Source organism: Medicago truncatula, chromosome 8 (genome assembly GCF_003473485.1).
Source record: "Medicago truncatula cultivar Jemalong A17 chromosome 8, MtrunA17r5.0-ANR, whole genome shotgun sequence".
NCBI classification, from domain to species: domain Eukaryota; kingdom Viridiplantae; phylum Streptophyta; class Magnoliopsida; order Fabales; family Fabaceae; genus Medicago; species Medicago truncatula.
The window spans coordinates 11622697-11643467 of NC_053049.1; the positions used below are offsets into that span (position 1 = coordinate 11622697).

The following is a 20771-nucleotide window of genomic DNA, read 5'->3' on the forward strand; positions in this document are numbered from 1 at the left end:
TTAACAACATCACATTAAATTCCCCAATTATTTGAATCTCCATATCTCTAGAGTCTGTAACAGTACACACCTTATTCCCACTGCATCCAATGAACCAGGACTCCGCCGCATTAACACCCACCAATAAGATCTTATGAAAATTCACCTTTAAGACAACTATTATTTTAAAGAGGGTCAAGTTGGCCTTCAAAACTCTAATATTTTTCCAACTTTTTACACATTTATATTGTAACAAACTATGCATATCTTTTTCTCATTAAAAAAACTAAACATATATTTTTCAATGACACCAACAATATAACAAATATAATATCATATAATATAAATTCTTATCTTTTTAAATGACACCAAAAATATGATATTCTTATAACAAAATTTGTTATACAATATAATTGGAAAAGAAAAAACAAATTATTCTCTAGCTTAGCTCAGTTGATATAGACAATGTATAAATATATGCAAGGTCGCAGGTTCGAACCCCAGACACCACAAAAAAAAATAACAAATTCAAATTTTTGTACAATATTTTACCAAACAACTTTTAACTTAAAAATAACTTTAGAACTAAAAAAAATAAAGAAACCAAACAGCTTTAACTTTTTCTTTAAAAAGGTTTATTTTAACTTTGTTTTAAAGTAGCTTTTAGACCGAAAAAAAATCTGGCCAAACGGTACCTAAGTCTATAATATATCACTTTTTCAATTCTATTATAAGAAAAACAATTATATATATATATTTTTTTTTTGAGAGAGAAAAAAAAAATTATATTTAAAAATTATGGAATTTTTTTCTATGGTTCAGAGGGAAACCATATAAATCCGGTAAAATTGAAGGACCAAATGCAAAATAACTCAAAATTCTTAGAAGAGAAAAGGTTTTCCCAAATTCATACAAATTAGGGTTTTCTGAAAATCAACAGCATATTTGAGACTGCAACATACGAAGCAAAAATGTCGAAGAAGAACGACCTCGCTAAGAGAAAGAGACAGCACGAATTCGAACTCCGAAGTACACCCTCACCTTCGATTTTGCCCCCCAATTTCAAACCTAATCTTCTAATTTTTCACATTCTGATTTCATTTTTGTAACGATTTCTTTCAGGAGAAAAACTTGAGAAGGAGAAGAAAGAAAAGAAGCTCCAAGCGAAGAAAAACAAGATGAAAGTAAGAGCTTGCTTTTGATTTTTACTTCATTTTTTGAAAAAAGATAATATTTGATTTTGGGTTTTGTATATTTTTTTGATTTAATTTAGTTTTTTATGCCAAAGTTGTGAACTTTTTGTTTAACGGGATAATGGGTCAACCATAATCTCCATGCAAAGTTTGCAGTGTTTGATTGAACTGAATTATAGTGAAGTTAGTTGATGAACATAAATTGGTATGATTTTGTTTTTTAAATGATATTGGTGAGTTTGGGTTTCCTATATTTGTTTTAGATTTAATTTGATTTTTTATGCCAAAGTTGTGAACTTTTTTATTATTGAGATAGTGGGTCAACCATAATCTACTTTTTGCTATTTCATAGCATTCGATAGTACATGAGTTTATACTTTATAGTAGCTTAAAATTAGGTGTTGAGTTTGAAGTGTTTGATGAACATAAAATGGATATGAACAAATATGTTAATAAGTTGAATGAATGTCGCTAACTAAGAAGCATAGAACACGCGTGACATAGACACCGATAATAATCTATGAAAATAAAAGTAATCGAATGTTATTAGATGTGTCAGTGTCAAATACCAGACACTTTCTAATCCTGCCAGACTTGAGATCCTTGGGTGTTGGCATTTAATGGCCTGAGTAGGGCCCCTCTGTCGACTGCAGCCTTTTTCTCTGGGCGAATGAGGGTGGTGTATCTGCACACGCTCCGACAGACAAGTTAGCAAGCGCAGTGGAATGATAAGTGTATGTGGGTAAAAGTGAGCATACCTGACCTAATGTCCATGAGCTAGTATTTATAGAGTAGGTTTAAAGGTTTTGGTCTCTGTACCTTTACTTGGACAACTGTGAGTGCCTGGTCCCGTGAGCGATTAGTGCCACGGACCAGGTTAGCTGTTTATGCTTGGCCTCATGTGTGGTAGCCGGTATCACAACCCCAATGATTCCTTGTGCGAGGAGCCCTTTGGGACATACTTGTGGTCAGGCGTTGACCCATATTAGAACACTTTCAATCTAAAGTGGCGGTGATTCATAGGTGCCTACATATTATGTGTGTGATTGTGCAATTAAAGCTGGATATTAGATTTAAAACTTGGAAGGAAAACTAAAAGTTGAGATTAGAGAGGTTGAATTGTTGTTTTGTGAGTGTTTGTGTGAATCTTGAGGATTAATGGTTGTATGGTTTTGTTTTTGTTGGAAAATTTGTTTAGGTTGATGGTAGTGACAAGAAAAAGAAGGGTGGTGGAAGTGGATTTAAGGTGGGAAAGAAATACTTGAAGACCAGGTTGTCAGCTCTGTCGAAAGCTAAAGCTGCGCAGGCAATGGAGCTCGACAAATAAGGCGGCATTGTGAGGTCCTGTGTGCTTTTGTGCTGATGCCGATGAAGTGAAATTAATAGATGACATAGTTGTTTTGAGGTTCTGTTTTTGTATTCTTTTTTGTGTTAAGTTATTTGACTATGAGGGTTTGAGATGTTGTATATTGGTAACTAATCTTATTGTAGTTGCTGTCTTTCTCTTGCAATTCTGTCTCAAATCAACTATGTACTTTTCATCTTTATTTCTTGTAATTGATTGATGAAATTTTACACACTAGAAAACAGAACATCCACAGAATGAAATTCACCACTGGAAAGGGATACCATTTTAAGGATAACGAATCCTTTTTGTGGCCGTCTGATTTGACAATGTCTCCACAGGCAATTATTTTGCTATTACAAATAAATATGATATTCACATCAATGAATCTGAACTTAAAGGGGTTATCAGTTTTACTTGTCAAACAGGTCAACATGTGAACCGATTAGTGTGTTGTAACATGAAACAGCTAGTGTCCGAATGCTCCTAGAGTTCAGCAACTGGTTTTTGGTTTTTGCTGGAAACATATACCAGTAAAAATAGATTGATTTCACTTGTGACAATTTGGCTACAACCTGAAGTAACTTTATGCTATTTTTGTAGACACTTGAATATGTGCATTTTTCTGTTGTGGTTGAGAGCGAGTAATTGAGTGTTATAAATAAAGTGTGTTTCAAATTTATATTTCTTGGGGGAGGGTGTGAGGGAATGTTGAAACAGCTGCTATTCATCATTAACCATTGTTCACCTTAATCACGAAAAAAAGAAAACAGTGTCTGTCAGGTTAATGTACTGCAAGTTGCATAGTGTTATTGGACTTGAGAATTACTTATGGAAGCTTAAAATGCACAATTTAATATATAAAATAGAAGGTGAAAAATGTTCTATAAATGCAATATATGAATATCATTTATCAGCTCTTTCATTCTCCAACTTATCATGATTTATGTTACGGGAAGGATTACAACAATTGAAATGAACTAGGTGAGAGCATAATTTCTAAAACCTAATTCTCAAAAGTTTGAATTGAGGAGTAATATTGGGTACACCTTCATTGAGTTCCTTATTGTCCTTAAATCACCCACTTTACACTAATGCAACATTCCATCAAAAGAGAGCTTCAAATTGTTAAGAGTGATTGTGGTGACATTTTGATAAGGGGAAAGTCTTTGCTCTCCATTGAGCTTGCTGAGATTTCCAACAAATCACCAAGTACATGTGTGATTATTTAGATGGCAATGTTTTTAAGGTCACTAGAAGTGAGCATGTATCATTTCTATCTTATGCTTTGGCAACTTCTGCTTCCTTTCTTCATGTAGCCACTAATGACGTTAGAATAAGAAGTGAAATTTATAAATTATGTGGCCGAACCTACTCTCAGTTTTGGACCCATTCTCATTTTGCATGCCTAACCTAACAAACAAGGTTTGAATTACCCCACCCCTCAAAATTAACGTACAACAAACTCAAAAGCACACTAGGTTGTACCCAAACTGTCATTATATACCGCAAACGCTGTTAGATCCAATTATAACACCATATCATTATGGAAAATGTTACATGAACACCCTTTATTCCTACATCCCATTGTACACCCTATGTATTAGGGATATTTTGGTAAGTTCATCTCACAACCACACTTTATCTTCTATTTGTGTGGGGTCCAGATTGCCACGTGTCAGAATTTTGTATGGGTGTAAAGGGTGTATTGCCACATGAGGTGGTACATGTATCATTACTCTATCATTATACTCTACACCATATTTTTCTTTTCTTCGTTTATTTGCTCGATAATTTAATTTAATTTTTTACTAAACAAATTTAGGGTGAGTAAATACTGCCTCCTGGTCAAAGACAAACAAGACATTCGAACTAAATAACATTTACAAAGAGATTTATATTTACCTGTTTCTAATGACACTAACGAATCTTGAATCCGAAACCTCCAAATCCAAAACATGTTTTTTTTTACTACTAGATCAAACTCTTGGAATACCTTTATTCTAATTATTAAATCATGTAATGTAATTATAGTAATATTTAAGATAGCTAGTACATTGTCATAATAAATGGGATGGAATGGCCTATTCAAAATTTCAAATAATAAATAAATGGAATGGTAGCATTCCCGAGTCTTAAAATACTCTAACTCTAATGAGATAAGCATCCGAACTCATTTAAAAAAAAAATGATTACCAAAAACAAATATAAAGTATACTACACCTAATTATCTAAAATGATGCGTAAAGAGTAATAAGGTGACTTAGTAGTTTGAAGGAGAAACAAAGAAATTGCAGTGTTAAAAGAAATCATTTTCTTCAACTTTCTATGCTAACAATAAACAATTAATATGTGTCAAAATAATAATAACAATAAACAATTAATATGTGTCAAAATAATAATAACTAATATGATGCGGTATTCTTGTGAATAATATGGTCTCTTGAATGTTTAACTATGAGTATTGTTTTAGATTGATGCATATGGAAATATGGAATAATATCAACAAAAAACATCATTTGTTGAAATATGTCAACCTCATAAACAATCATGGTATTTGGAAATATTAATCTCTAACCGTCTCAACATAAAATACCAGAGTTCACACCAAAAAAAAAAATACAACTATTTAATTTAATACAAAGAATAAAATAGGTAATTATTGTTTTAATAAAATAATTTGTGATCTTATAATTTGAACCAGTTTGTTATAGTTTTTTAAATAATAACCTTTTTTAAAAAATAATCACTTTAAGAGTGTTGACTAAGTTTGTTACAACTTTTATAAAAAATAAGAATCTAAAAAGAAAAAATCAGACAACAACTTCAAATGGGGGTGAGAGTGGATGGTGGTGGAATCTAGATTTATGTGGTTTAAGAGAAATGATATTTGTACAACCATTTTCTTACAATTTTTGAGACAACCCTATCTTTCATACACTCATTATGCTATTACTTTCTCTCTCTATTGTTTTGGTTTTCGTGTCAAAACATACATTTCTTTCTATATTCTTGATTGTCCCATAAGTTGTACAAAAAGTGGTGTTCAAATAACATACCTCGTGGTTTAAACATGGAGAGAGGACAAATATCAAAAAATTAGAGATTAATGATTTGGAGACCGCGTTTTATCCATGAGATAATGTTTGATTCTCGTTGTTACTCTCCCTATGTATGTCTGTTTTTATGTACATATTTAGGAAATATATATATAAATCATGTATGCTTAGAAAGCATATTGTATAAGTTACACATATAATGTGGAGACGATCACATTGATTTTACACAATAACATAGCGAATGTTAGAGTAAGCGTTGGGAAGAGAGTGTTTCTAACTCTCATCTATAAACATTAACTAGTTTGTCTCACATTCCCTATCAAAGTGTAAGCAAATACTATGATATTTAACTCATAAGTTGTAGTTTGGCTAATAAAATGTCAAACTATGATATTCATGGTGTCCTATGCTCAAATATAAAATCTCACTTTTGTGTATGAATTACTTGTAATATTTACCACTCCATCTAAAAGAAACTTAGACATTCAAGATAATTAACATTTTCCTTAAGATTATGTTGTATAGTTTGAAAAAAATAAAAAATTGTGTAGAAAAGATAGGGGAAAAAATCCTTTGAAGCTTTTTTCCCGATGAAATTCCCCTGAAGTTTGGTCATTGTCAATAGGAAAATTGAATCACGCCCCCAAATCCTATATATTATACGTGAGTATTGAGGAGCAACCATATTTTTTTATCACAATACAATTAATAGTTACTATTGAGAACATTAACAATAAATTTTTTATTTTGGATGAGCTAAAGAGTAAAGAGACACATTCTGCTTTCTTACATACGTTCTTCTTTTAAAATAAATCTTAACCTAGGTTAGATTTGGGCAAGGCTATAAGCCCTAAGAGGCCTCTTGACCTATTCCCACCCCTAATTTGGATGCAGGCATGGTAAATTGTTTTGGTTTATTAAACTTTTGTTTAAATACATAATATAAATTGTCTATGAATTATATTTTTTGGTCAAGATTTTGTCTATGATTTTAATTTAATACATTATAACAAATATTGTCATTTCCTTATTTCAACAAAACATGTTGCAACATCGTCCCCACTCGATTGTTTTGGCTATGGCCTGTTTTTCAAATATTATAGCTAAAATGTTGAGACACTCAAGTTTTTGATTGATATTTTTTGAACCTCAACATGATAATCTAACATATGTGAAAGATCCTACAAATAACATAAATATAATGAGAAGCTCAAATTGCCTACAAATAACATGTGTGAATTAACTACAAATAACACAAATACCTTACTAGAAAAATTGAAATTTGGTATTTGTATGAGCAAATTCTGAGATGTTAATACCTTGGTTCTGAATATTCCAATTTCCATAACCTCACCTTCAATATCTCCAATCTACACGTTTTCAACACATTTTAGGATTTAGGACTCCTTGCAACATCAAATAAAATCCTTACATAAAACCCTTACATCTAGTACTAAATTAATTTACCTTAATTTTGTTTCCAATATCAAAAGGACTTGAGCATTGAAAGGAAATTCCACTGAAAAATTTTCCATCCTCACTAATACCCAAAACACTTCTAGAAAAATAGAAATATTGAATAAATTATCATCAGATTCTCTTTAAAATTTAACTTGTACATTAGATTTTTATTACGTACCTGAAATCCCTCCAATTGATAAAACAAGATAGCAATGCTCAGTCAAAGCCAGTGCTACTAGCAGCCATACTTCAATAGAATATGCATTTTCCAATGCAACCATGTTACTTCTATTTCCACCTTGGCTTCACAAAGAAACTGAGGCAATTTTTTTCTTCTTCAAACGTAATAAAAACCATGTAACGAAGACAATTAGAGCACCCTTCCTAGTTGATTCAACATATTTAGCTGTCACAGTAGGAGCTAAATGTACAACACTGCAAAAATATATAAATTGTCATGAAAATAAAAAGGAAAGTGAAATAGTAGTAAAAATGTAGTTAAATATGTGAATTAGTTGCCAACCATAGAGAGAACAACAAGAAAAGAACAAAGGATATCATTGGGTAGTCTACAACTTCCCAAACACACTTAAGTGATTCACGAGACAAACTTGTTACACTACGGCGTAAGTTTGTCTTGGGACCTTCAATATTATGCTGCTGAAACTTTCTTACTAACAGCTGTACAAGGAACACACTTATGATAACAGCAGTTAAAGCATGAACACACTTAAATTTATTGCAATCAATGTGTATCGTCGTTTTCTTCCTCGGTTACTTGACAAGTTTTTCAACATTTGACGTACGTTTTATTTGTAATTATTACACATGACGCGTGAAACAGACTACTGTTTCAGCCATTGCATCACTTTTTTTTTCCCAAAGATTTTACTGATTAAATTACTGCTAACACATTGAAACTTAGACTATTTTGGTCATTAGTTATTTTTTTTTCAAAGATTAACTTCAATTCTAATTGTTTAAACATTACAACTAACACGCCAAAACACTCAAGTGTTTCCTAGTAGTCCACATTATTTGTTCCTTTGTCACTAAGATAATATTTGACAATTTATACCTTTATATTTGTTTCACATCAATTTTTTACCATATTAGAAATATTGATCCATATTTTTACTGGGATTATAAGTGAAATGGGCCAGTCCAGGCTAGGCCTTATCATTAAATTGACCTGACCCATTTAACAAAATTTATTCATTAGCCTACCTAGTCTATTTACCTAATATAGTTGAAAGCTTATTTTATAGTTGGACCACTAGAGCTATCTCTTTAAAGAGATCACCAAATATATTTTTGATCACAATACAATTAATAGTTACTATATTGAGAACATTAACAATAAATTTTTTTATTTTAGATGAGTTAAAGAGTAAACACACACATTTTGTTTTCTTACATACGTTCTTCTCTTAAAATAAATCTTAACCTAGGTTAGGTTTGGGCAAACCTATAAGCCCTAAGAGGCCTCTTGACCTATTCCCACCCCTATTTTGGATGCATGCATGATAAATTGTTTTGGTTTATTAAACTTTTGTTTTAATACATAATATAAATTGTCTATGAATTATATTTTTTGGTCAAGATTTTGTCTATGATTTTAATTTAATACATTATAACAAATATTGTCATTTCATTATTTCAACAAAACATGTTGCAACGTCGTCCCCACTCGATTGTTTTGGCCATGGCCTGTTTTTCAAATATTATAGCTAAAATGTTGAGACACTCAAGTTTTTGATTGATATTTTCTGAACCTCAGCATGATAATCTAACATATGTAAAAGATCCTGCAAATAACATAAATATAATGACAAGTTCAAATTGCCTACAAATAACATGTGTGAATTAACTACAAATAACACAAATACCTTACTAGAAAAATTGAAATTTGGTATTTGTATGAGCAAATTCTGAGATGTTAACACCTTGATTCTGAATATTCCAATTTCCATAACCTCACCTTCAATATCTCCAATCTACATGTTTTCAACACATTTTACTCCCTCCGTCCCAAATTATATGACGTTTTGAGCATTTCACACATATTAAGAAATATAATTAATATTGTATGGGAAAGAGATATTATGAGTTGTTTTACAAAATTGTCCTTAATAAATGATATGAGAAAGATAAATGAAAGAGTTTTTCTACTTGCACCCTAATTAATCATGGTTGCACCCCAAAATGACAAGATTACCCTTTCATAAAATTTAATCTAAAACTTAGTTGAAGTAGGTCATATAAACTGAGTTTAAGTGTATATACTTAATCTCAGTTTAAGTAGGTTCATGTAAACTGAGTTTAAGTAGGTCATGTAAATTAAGTTCATGTAAACTAAATTTAAGTAAGTACCAACTTAAACTCAGTTTAAGTAGGTTCATGTAAACTAAGTTTAAGTAAGTCATGTAAACTTAGTTTAAGTAGATCATGCAAACTTAGTTTAAGTGTACATCTAAAAGTTCAATCTTATTCAATGATTATACGTTCATCTCAGTTTAAGTATGCACATGTAAACTCAGTTTAAGTAGGTTCATGTAAACTTAATTTAAGTAGGTTCATGTAAACTCAGTTTAAGTAGGTTCATGTAAACTTAATTTAAGTAGGTTCATGTAAACTCAGTTTATGTAAGTTAAGCCATGTACACTCAATTTAAATTTAAGTAGGTCATGTAAACTCAGTTTAAGTAGGTTCATGTAAACTCAGTTTAAGTATGTTCATGTCTCAGTTTAAGTATGTTCATGTCTCAGTTTAAGTAGGTTCATGTAAACTCAGTTTAAGTAGGTTTATGTAAACTCAGTTTAAGTATGTTCATGTAAACTCAGTTTAAGTAGGTTCATGTTAATTCAGTTTAAGTAGGTTCATGTAAACTTAGTTTAAGTAGGTTCATGTAAACTCAATTTAAGTAGGTTCATGTAAACTCAGTTTAAGTAGGTTCATGTAAACTTACATGAACCTACTTAAACTGAATTTAAGTTAACCTTGCCAATGTAAATTAAAACTGTAATCGTACAGTGCATCAGTGCAGTTGAAGGAAAAAAATTGAAACTAGCAAATAGAAGAAGAAATTCACTTACTTACATTCAATTGAGTATGGATGAAAAATATTTTGATTCACTCTTTAATTTTCATGGAGATTGATATTGAACATCAAATTGTTTGATCGATCGCTTTGTGGGGTGAAAGAGGGTGAAACTCACTGACAATGAATAAAATTAGGGTTTTAAGAAAATTTATATAAAAGGGCAATTTTGGTATTATAAAAAACTTTTAAGAAAATTTGGGTGTAACCAGAAAAACATGGGGTGTAAATAGAAAAACTCTAAATGAAAGAATTGAAAGAAGAAAGAGTAATAAATAGTTAATGATATAATAGGAAAAGTAACATTAATGTTTTATTGGTATTGTAAAGTGACATATAATTTGTGACAATTTTTTTTCCTAAAATGACATACAGTTTGGGACGGAGGGAGTAGGATTTAGGACTCCTTGCGACATCAAATAAAATCCTTACATAAAACCCATACATCTAGTACTAAATTAATTTACCTTAATTTTGTTTTCAATTTCAAAAGGACTTGAGCATTGAAAGGAAATTCCACTGAAAAAATTTCCAACCTCACTAATACCCAAAGCACCACTGACAGTTCATAGAAAAATAGAAATATTGAATAAATTATAATCAAATTCTCTTTAAAATTTAACTCGCACATTAGATTTTTATTACGTACCTCCAATTGATAAAACAAGATAGCAATGATATGTCAAAGCCAGTGCTGCTAGCAGCCATACTCTAATAGATGATGCATTTTTCAATGCAACCATGTAACTTCTATTTCCACCTTAGCTTGACAAAGAAGCTGATGCAAAAACTTTTTTTTCAAGCGTAATAAAAACCATGTAACAAGACAATTAGAGCATCCTTCCTAGTTGATTCAACATATTTAGCTGTCACAGTAGGAGCTAAACATACAACACTGCAAGTTATTTTACATACGACCCAAAAGAAGGAAAAAATATGAATCGTGAGGCTCAATCTATAATAAGGTTATTAGTGGTGCTATTATTTCTGGGTTGTATTATGATTTGGATAATGATGCCCACAAATACTTTCAATCTAAAATGGTTTCCTAAAATCCGTGGCAAAGCTGATCCTACCTATTTTGGTGCACAAGGTATATATTTTTATTCAAATATTATGCATTTCATTTTTTGTATGCATGCTTGTTCATTAACTACTTTATGTTGATTAATTAACATAATAATATTCATATAATATTAATTGTTCTTATTTCAGGTGAAACGATCCTCATGTACACTTTTCCAGTCTTGTTAATTGCTACTTTGGGATGTGTCTATCTCCACATAGCCAAAAAATCATCAAATGAGAGCAACATAGAAATGTAATATTTTTTTAACCTTAATCTAGTTATCCCTATTTGTGCTATTGTATGATTTTAATATATGAATCTAATTAATATATGTAATTTTTTTGTACAATCAGTCGCAATGGGAAGAAACATGGGACAACCATATGGAACCGTCCAATGCTTGTAAAAGGACCTCTTGGAATTGTTTCTATCACAGAGATAGCATTTTTGCTCATGTTCATTGTACTTCTTGTTTGGTCTTTTACAACTTATTTGCACATCGGTTTTAAAACAGTCTCAAAAATAGCTTATAAGAATGTTTTTGTAATTTATAAATAATTTCTTAACATGTGTGAAGTAAAATAATTTTGTTTATAAAAAGGACAAGATGGTGTATCTTATCATACATATTAATAAGGTTTTGAATCACCCAATGCAATGTTGAAAAGTTGACAACTTATCTCTTTTTCAAAAAAAGATTATCAATTTGATTCTTGGAATGGTTTATATGAAAGATAGTTCAATCTTAATTAAAAAAAAACTATATTCAACCGTCAACTTCATAATTAATCTTATAGAAGACCCAAAGTCCTAAACCTTAAAAATATCATGTGGTTGTGGTACCTATTAAAGATTAAAGTTCCTAATTACGGTTGGGTTTGCAAAAATAAATATTGAATTGCAATTGTGGTAACAATCACAATATGTGTTGCGAACCAAAATATTGTGAAAAGCTATGATCAACTTTTTTCCAATAACTAAAAATATTGTATTGATAATAGTTCAAGAAACAGCATATGGAATGCTACTTCAATTGCAGTCGTAGATACATAAAAAAAAGTTTTTTATTATATTAATTGTACTATCAACACATTTCTTTAAAACTTAATTGATTGAATTTACAGAGTTATCAAATTATGCGGGTTCCTTATTTTGTGAGACTTTTTTTTTTTAGAAGTAAAATTAATCCACCTAAATTGACACCAAAGAGAATCGAACCTAAATTTAATTAAACTTAAATAAGTTTTAATTAATAGATGAAAATATTACTTTAAAGAATGTGTTAGAAGGTGTATTGCTAATATTATCTATGTGTCGTTCAATTATAATCAAGTTACACAACTCATGGAATTTGTTACATCATCCATTGGGCATCTACTAATCAAATGTCAGAGGTTAGTTACTAGTTAGTCATCAATTATAATCAAGACTAAGACTATGATCCATACTTACCTGTGATATGATGTTTTAATTTATTTTTACAAGGGTTAACCCAAGAGTAAGATTAAGATTAAACTAATACATTTTTGAAAATTATCATTTTGTTGCTAAATAAAATGTATACGAGAGTTAACCCACTTGAGTTGGTATGATGATGTTGACTTGAGACCTTAGAATGTGTTTCTCTAAATGTCTTAAGTTCGACTTCCATGATGTCGATTTCGGTGGACTGGTCCATATAAAGCTTTGTTTTGACTTTAAATGAGGCACCCACAAGTGATCGGTGAGATTAGACACGAATAAGTTTGTAGTCCTTAGATTGAATATTGACTTTTCAAAAAAAAATAAAATACTCATACCTGGCAAGGAAGTCGGTCCAACTTACGTTTCCGCTGACAACACATTTATCTAAAGTCTGTTAATGAGTGATCTATAAGCACATTTATTTACGTTCGTTGAACAACAGAAGCGATCTATAAGCACCTCTATTAACGCTCTATGAATTTTGATGTTTGTATTCACTTTAGTTAGCCTAAAGCCCAATTCACATAAATTTTTTCCTTATTAAAAAAAAAAGAAAATGTATACAAGTCTCAATGAATTTCTTTTCAAATTATTTTTGTCTTTAGTATTGTATTTAGCTCATGGGGCTATGGCTTTAACTCATTGCAGATGTTGATATGGACCAAAGATGGAGTATCAAATTTGGCTGGAGAGATATCTTTGCTTGCTGGTTTGTTCCTGTGGATTGCAACCATTCCAAGAATTAGGAGAAAATTCTTTGAGCTCTTTTTTTACACACATCACCTCTACATAATCTTCATCATCTTCTACATATTTCATGTTGACATTTCCTTTTCCTTCACTATGCTCCCTAGTTTCTACCTCTTCTTGGTTGATCGTTTCCTAAGGTTCTTACAATCAAGGCGCGGAGTTCGTTTGGTTTCATCTCGTATTTTGCCATGTGAAGGTGTAGAACTCAACTTCTCTAAGGGACATGGTAATTAACATCAACTTAAAGTAAACTCGTAGGCCGATTCGAATTATTTTATTTGAGCTTATCTACTAACACAACTGTTTGAGAGAGCTTAAAGAAATTAGTTATTCATAAGTTATTTTCAGCTTATAATTTTTAAGAGCTAATGTGATATGTTTTTGGCAGGATTGACGTATAATCCAACAAGTGTGATGTTCATAAATGTACCAAGCATATCAAAGTTGCAATGGCATCCATTTACTGTTACTTCTAACAGTAAATTGGAACCAGAAAAGCCAAGTGTTGTCATTAAATGTGGAGGAAATTGGACACAGAAGCTCTACCAGTTGCTTTCAAATCCTTTGCCTATCGGTCGCCTTGGAATATCTGTTGAAGGTCCTTATGGACCTGCTTCAACCAATTATCTAAGGTCTCTACATCTTAAAAAATTAAAACCAATTTGAAGTATATATATAAGATTGTCTTATGCTTTGTTAGAAATAATTTCATTGATGTTTCACATAGTAACTGTTGTTTGTTCTTGTATCAGGCATGACACACTTGTGATGGTGAGTGGAGGAAGTGGCATCACACCATTTATCTCTATCATTAGAGAGCTAATATATCTTAGCACTACATTCAAATGCAAGACACCAAACATTGTCCTAATTTCTTCATTCGAGAACACTTCATGTCTATCAATGCTTGATTTGATCTTACCAATTTCTGGCACACCATCTGACATTTCTAATATTCAATTACAAATTGAGGCATACATCACAAGAGACAAAGAGTTTAAACCAGATACTCCAATTCATCCCCAAACTCTATGGCTCAAGCCCAATCCATCCGATGAACCAATACATGCTATGTTAGGTCCAAACAGTTAGCTTTGGCTTGGCGCAATAATCTCATCCTCTTTCATCATCTTCCTTATTATAATCGGGGTCATTACTCGTTACTACATTTTCCCTATCGATCATAACACAAATGCAATATTCCCGGATCCTTTAAGGGCATTCCTAAACATGCTAGTTATATGTGTGTCGATAGCTGTTGTTTCAAGTGTAGCTGTCTTGTGGAACAAACAAAATGCTAAAGAAGCAAAACAGATTCAGAACTTGGAAGGGTCATCACCAACAGTCTCACCAAGTTCAATGATTTACAATGCTGATAGAGAATTAGAAAGCCTTCCAAATCAGTCACTTGTTGAAGCTACCAATGTGCATTATGGTGAAAGACCTGATCTTAAAAGTAAGTCATTTATCTCTTGAGAAAATATGAATTGAAATCACTATTTTTTTTACAGGACTTCTATTTGAAATCAAAGGGTCAAGTGTGGGAGTTCTTGTTTCAGGACCTAAACAAATGAGGCAGGAAGTTTCATCCATTTGCTCATCTGGTTTAGTCGAAAATCTGCATTTTGAATCAATCAGTTTTACTTGGTAATTTTGCTCATTCTAATAGAAAAGGTGCAAATCTTTCATGATTCAAAAATCTGTATAATTTGTTTGTCAATTTTGGAGAATCTTTGTACTTCAATTGTTTTCTTTTCTATTATTACTAAGTGCTTCTAGTGGTTTTCAGTTGTTTCCTTTTTAATTATTTCTCCTTGATTCAAGGAAGAGAAATTATTGTATCATCGCTGTTTAAACCAGTCTTTGGCTGAGGAATAAAGTATTGTCACGTTCACCACTTTTTTTTTTGTTGAAAGAAATATGCGTATAGCATTTAATTAGATATCAAATCGTCAATACATGTTGGAACATCATCAAATATACGGAAGCTAGGCTCATAAAGGGCTGCCTTTGCTAATTCATGAGCAACCCTATTCGCCTGTCTCCTAGAAAACTCAACATGAGATTTTGGTAAAAAAAGAGAACAATAGTGCCTATTACTATCCATATTGATCCCAAATTCTGTGATATCACCATTGCCAATATCGTGATGTAGCCCCAAAGCTTCTCCAATATCAACCGAACATAACGGTTTGTGCCACATTGTTTTTGCACGAACAAAATGTCCCTCTTCATCCCTTATGCACATACCAACACCCACTTTGTTAGTGGAAGATGAGAACGAAGCATCCACGTTACATTTCAGCCTTCCACACCTTGGTTTCTTCCACCTGTTCTCTTCAATTCTCCCTGCCGTGACCTGCTGTATAATAGGCTTCATGACAGCAGCTGCGTTTCCTTGCTGATAAGCCTGCACCTGCTGCTTCTTCTTTGTATTTCTCCGATCTTCAAGAAGATGCTTTGCTCGCTCAATTATATTTCCATTTGATTCTGTTACTTGCTGCCATAATTTATTATTCCTACTCTTCCAAATGCTCCACATAATTGTTACAAGTAGTTCGGATTGCACCGTTGTACCATGTTCCAACAGATAGAATATAATTTCCGGCGCATCATCAAATCTATGCAGAAGCGGTTCTATCACCTGCCATAAAACCGTACTTCTCCAAATACCAACTGCTGTACAACAGTGGAAAAACATATGATAACAGTCCTCGTGAGGGTCATTACAAAAAACACAAGACAACAGACAGTTTCTCCTCTGGACTTCAAACGCACACAAGTAGGTAAACACTCTCTACAAACTCGCCATGCATATTTTTAACCTTAGGTGGAACTTTTAAATTCCAAATTCCACCCCAAAAACCATTTCTGTGCAAATGAGAAACATCCACAGACCACAATCTCTTCCACACAAACCCGGTAAGCACTCCTAACCGAATATTGTCCATTCTTCTCGGGTTTCCAAACCATTTTATCCTCATTCACTTGCAGAAATAATGGCGTATCCAATATTTGTTGAGATGTTCCTGCCTCAAAAATAAATCTTACAAATTCTTCATTCCAAGTCTTCGTATCTTGATGAATCAAATGACCTACCGAATAACCTTGAAGAGACAAAGCATCCGGGGCTGCAGGGGGAGCACGCAGTCCCATTTCTATCCAAGGTTCATCAATCATTGAAATATCAAAGCCACTGCCAATTCTCCACCTCGTACCATGCCTAACCACCATTCAGAAAATGCTACGGCAGACAAAACTAGGATTATGTCCCAATTTTGACCCAAGAAAATTACTACGAGGGGAATAGCTTGCCTTGAACACCTTAGCAAATAAAGTATCAGGTTCAGTTTGGAGCTTCCATCCTTGTTTTCCAAGCATAGCAACGTTGAATGCCGCAAGGTCTTTAACCCCATTCCACCACACTTCTTAGGCACGGATAATTTATCGCATGCCAGCCAGTGCAAGCATATAAGATATGAATGAAGTTTAATGATATCTTGGTTCTCATAAGTATCAATCCTCTCAACAAGTAAAAAACAAAAGTACAAAATGTAGAATTAGGAGTTTATACACGTGTAATAAGGCTCTTGCATCATGCACAAATATCCTTTTTACTATTTGATCAATCATTCATATCATATCCCATTTAATTTAAAAGTGTAGAATTTATTGATCCAATGATGAAAACTAACCGGTGCATCATAGAATTTACATAACTTAATAACTATTAAGATATTAGTTTTTTAATATTAGTGAGTGTATATAATGCATCACAATTTTTTTACAACGGTATATTTGTAAATGTATTTTTTTAAAAAAGGTATTTGAAAAGTTACAACAGTTAATAATTGCATTGGTTTTAAATATATATTTTTTTATAATAAGGACACCATAATGAGTAATTATCGTAAACGTTACAGATTTCTGAAAATAAATTTAAAAATAATAAAATATTTCCAAAAAAAAATCTGAAAATACTTTTCCGAAAAATAAAATCTGAAAAAAAATTTGAAAATTCGAAAACTTAATTTTTTGACATAAAAAATGTTAAAATTATAAATTTTGAAAAAAAATCTGAAAATTAAATTTTTGAAAAAATAGATTTTTTTTATTTGAAAATTATATATTAAAATTTTTTCTAAAATAATGACAACTATATTTTCAAAAGTTATAAATTTAAAATTTTCAAAAATAAATTATAATTTAAAAAAAAAATCTAATTTCTTGTTCTTTTACGAAAATTTTAATTTAAAGAAAATTATTTTTTTTCAGAAATTTCAGAATATATTTTATTAAAAAAATTAATTTTATTTTGAAAATTATACAGAAAAATAAATCAGAAAATTATTTTAATATTTTAAAATTTATTTTCTGATATCTAATTTTTTAAAATTTATTTTCATATTTTTTTAATTTTAAAAACAATTTTCAGAATTTTAATTTTTTTTAAAAAATTTAATATTATGTGGCACACCACGTGTCAAAAGTTGCACAATCAGCAACTGCCACGTGGCCAAAACCATGCCAAATCAGCTGAATAGTGGGGACAATGACCTTTTTCAAACAATTTTTTTCTTTTACAGGGATGTATTTCAAAGTTTTTTTTTACAGGGACGAAAATCAAAACTGGTCCAAATTACTGGGACGATTCTCATATTTAAGCTTTCTTTTTTTTTACAAAAGAGGACAAAGATTAATAGAAGCCTCGCCTCGTATATATCATCACAAAGAAGACCATTAATCTCAATAGAAGGGGTCTCTAAATGAATTTAATACCAAGAATTCATGGTAAGGTTGGAATTAGCAAGCGAGTCATAACTTCTTTTGCCTTCTCTTGAAGTGAGACAAACCCGAATGTGCCTATTACGATTCAAGATATTTTGAATACGTCGAATGAGTAGAGGGGTTGTCCCATTCATTTCGCAATTATTTGTATCCATGTCAATAAGCAATTTTGAATCACTTTCTACACCATGAACAAGAACCGGTAGCTTTGGATCGCGGTGTACAAATCCAAAGCCAAGCACCAGTTAACAATAGGTAAACCCTGCTAATCTGCTAGAAACTTAAGCATGTGATGCTTGACCTCATTTGCGTTGTTATCATTTAGAGAACCTGGACACAGTCATTATCATTTCAATGTAATTAAGTGAATTGATCGAACAACAAGTAATTTAATTTTTGGATCGGATGGTATTTTGGTCCGTAACACAACAAAACTATACTCCGAACGATGTTAGATCCAATTATAACACCATATCAATATACTACACCATATGTTTTTCTTTTTAATAAAAAACCTTAAATTTCTTCGTTTAGTTAGTCGATAATTTAATTTAATTTTTTACTAAACAAATTTAGGGTAAGTGAATGGTGCCCTGATCTAAGAGAGACAAGACCTTCAAACCAAATAATACTTTACAAATAGATTTACATTTAACTGCTCCAATGACACTAACGAATCTCGAACCCGAATCTAGAAAAATTTAAGCTAGCTAGTACATTTAAACCGAAAAAAAGAAGCCAGTACATTGTCATAATAAATGGGATGGAATGACCTATTCGAATAATAAATAAATGGAATGGTATCCAATTCCTCCTTTTAAAGATCGGATGATTGTTTAATGTAAAATGTTAACGAGTACCTCCGAAGCATTGGTTAAGGTAGTAAATATAGTAGTTTTTGCATCGAAAATTATATAATTAATTTCTCAAAAGTCAAATAGTGTCTTTTTAATTTAATTTTTCTTTTTTTAGATACTTTAATCAGTGTCCCGGGGCACCGGTTAACACAACACTTGTTTAATTTATAAAGTTAACTGTTTTAATTGTTGTTAGCAAACAAAGACGCTGATGGAGTATCAAGTAAGGATTTACCGGTCAAAGAAAAACTCATTTCAAGAGAGAACTTTTTCTGTACCAACAAAAGACACCACTTATTGTTTCATCAAAAGAAAAAGACACCACTTATTCCACACATGCATGATAGAGTTTAAGGGCTGCTTTGCTTTCCCACTATTCCAACTTTGTACCGGTGTTTTGATTTCAATTTCATCATTGTACTTTTGGCATGCTTGTTTACTTGGTCCATTAAAATATGTACGGTACCTAATTGCCAACCGTAATCGGCTCTGTTGGTAAAAAGTTGATTTATATTTTTCAAAAAAGTGAGTTTAATTTTCGTTGCCAGTATAAAGATCCTGTTAACGGGTAATCTAAAGTATCTATATTAGCATTCTCCGAATCTTAAAATTTACTCTAATCTGGTAAGATGAGTCTCCGAACTCATTTCACCAAAAAAATAAATTAAAAAAAAAGATATAAAGTGGAGCACCTAATTACCTAAAATGATGCGTAAAGAGTAATACGGTGACTTAGTAGTTTGAAGGAGAAACATAGAAATTACAGTGTTAAAGAAATCATTTTCTTCAACTTCCTCTGTAACAAAATAACAACAATAAACAATTAATGTGTGTCAAAATAACAATAATTAATATGATGTGATATTCTTAGTGAATAATATGTCTCTTGAATGTTTAACTATTTGAACCCATTTGTCATATTTTTTCAATAATAATTTTTATAAAAAAAATCACTTTTAAGCCATATTGTATAGGTTATAAATAAAACGGGGAGAGATTACATTGGTTTTACACAATAACATAGTGAATGTTAGAGTAAGCGTTGTGAAGAGAGTGGTTCTAACTCTCTTTTAAAAACATTAACTAGTTTGCATCATATTCTCTATGAAAGTGTACGTAGAAACTACGACATATCTAACTAGTAAGTCATAACTCAACCTGACAAAATGTCAAAATTATTAGATCAGATATTCTACTAAAGAGTCTCATATCAAGACAAAAGATGGATTAAATATGTATTTATAGATGAGGATAATCCTCACCTCACAAGCCGGTTTTGTGAGAATGTGTTGGATCTAACCATGATTTCTAAAATATTCGTGGTGTACTGAGTTCAAATCTGAAATCCTCATTTGTGTGTATGAATTACTTGTAATATTTATTACCACTCCATCTAAAAAAACCTTCAACATTCAAGATAATTAAGATTATGTTGTATAGTTTGAAAAAAAAAAACAAATATTGTATAGAAAAGACAGGAAAAAAAAATCCTTTGAAGTTTTTTTTTCCCGATGAAATTCCCTTGAAGCTTGGTCATTGTCAATGCGAAAATTGAATCATATCTGTATATTATATGTGAGTATTGTAGCAACCATAATGGACAGTGACTATAATATTATTTGTAATTTTAATTCGTCAAAAATGCTTATAGTACTATATTTGGATAACATGTGGACAGATGCATGCAATATAAAAAGCATCAAAGT

At 31.4% G+C, this 20771-nt stretch overlaps 1 protein-coding gene and 1 pseudogene across 1 annotated transcript; both read left to right on the top strand.

Moving 5' to 3' along the window:
• Positions 1-849: 849 nt before the first annotated feature.
• Positions 850-2815, top strand: LOC25500892 (uncharacterized). Its single transcript, XM_013589392.3, has 3 exons — positions 850-1008; positions 1102-1163; positions 2371-2815. The coding sequence occupies exons 1-3, from the start codon at positions 951-953 to the stop codon at positions 2497-2499; spliced, it is 249 nt and encodes an 82-aa protein (XP_013444846.1). The 5' UTR covers positions 850-950; the 3' UTR covers positions 2500-2815.
• Positions 2816-11073: 8258 nt separating this feature from the next.
• On the top strand, positions 11074-15288 carry LOC25500895 (ferric reduction oxidase 2-like; annotated as a pseudogene).
• Positions 15289-20771: the final 5483 nt, after the last annotated feature.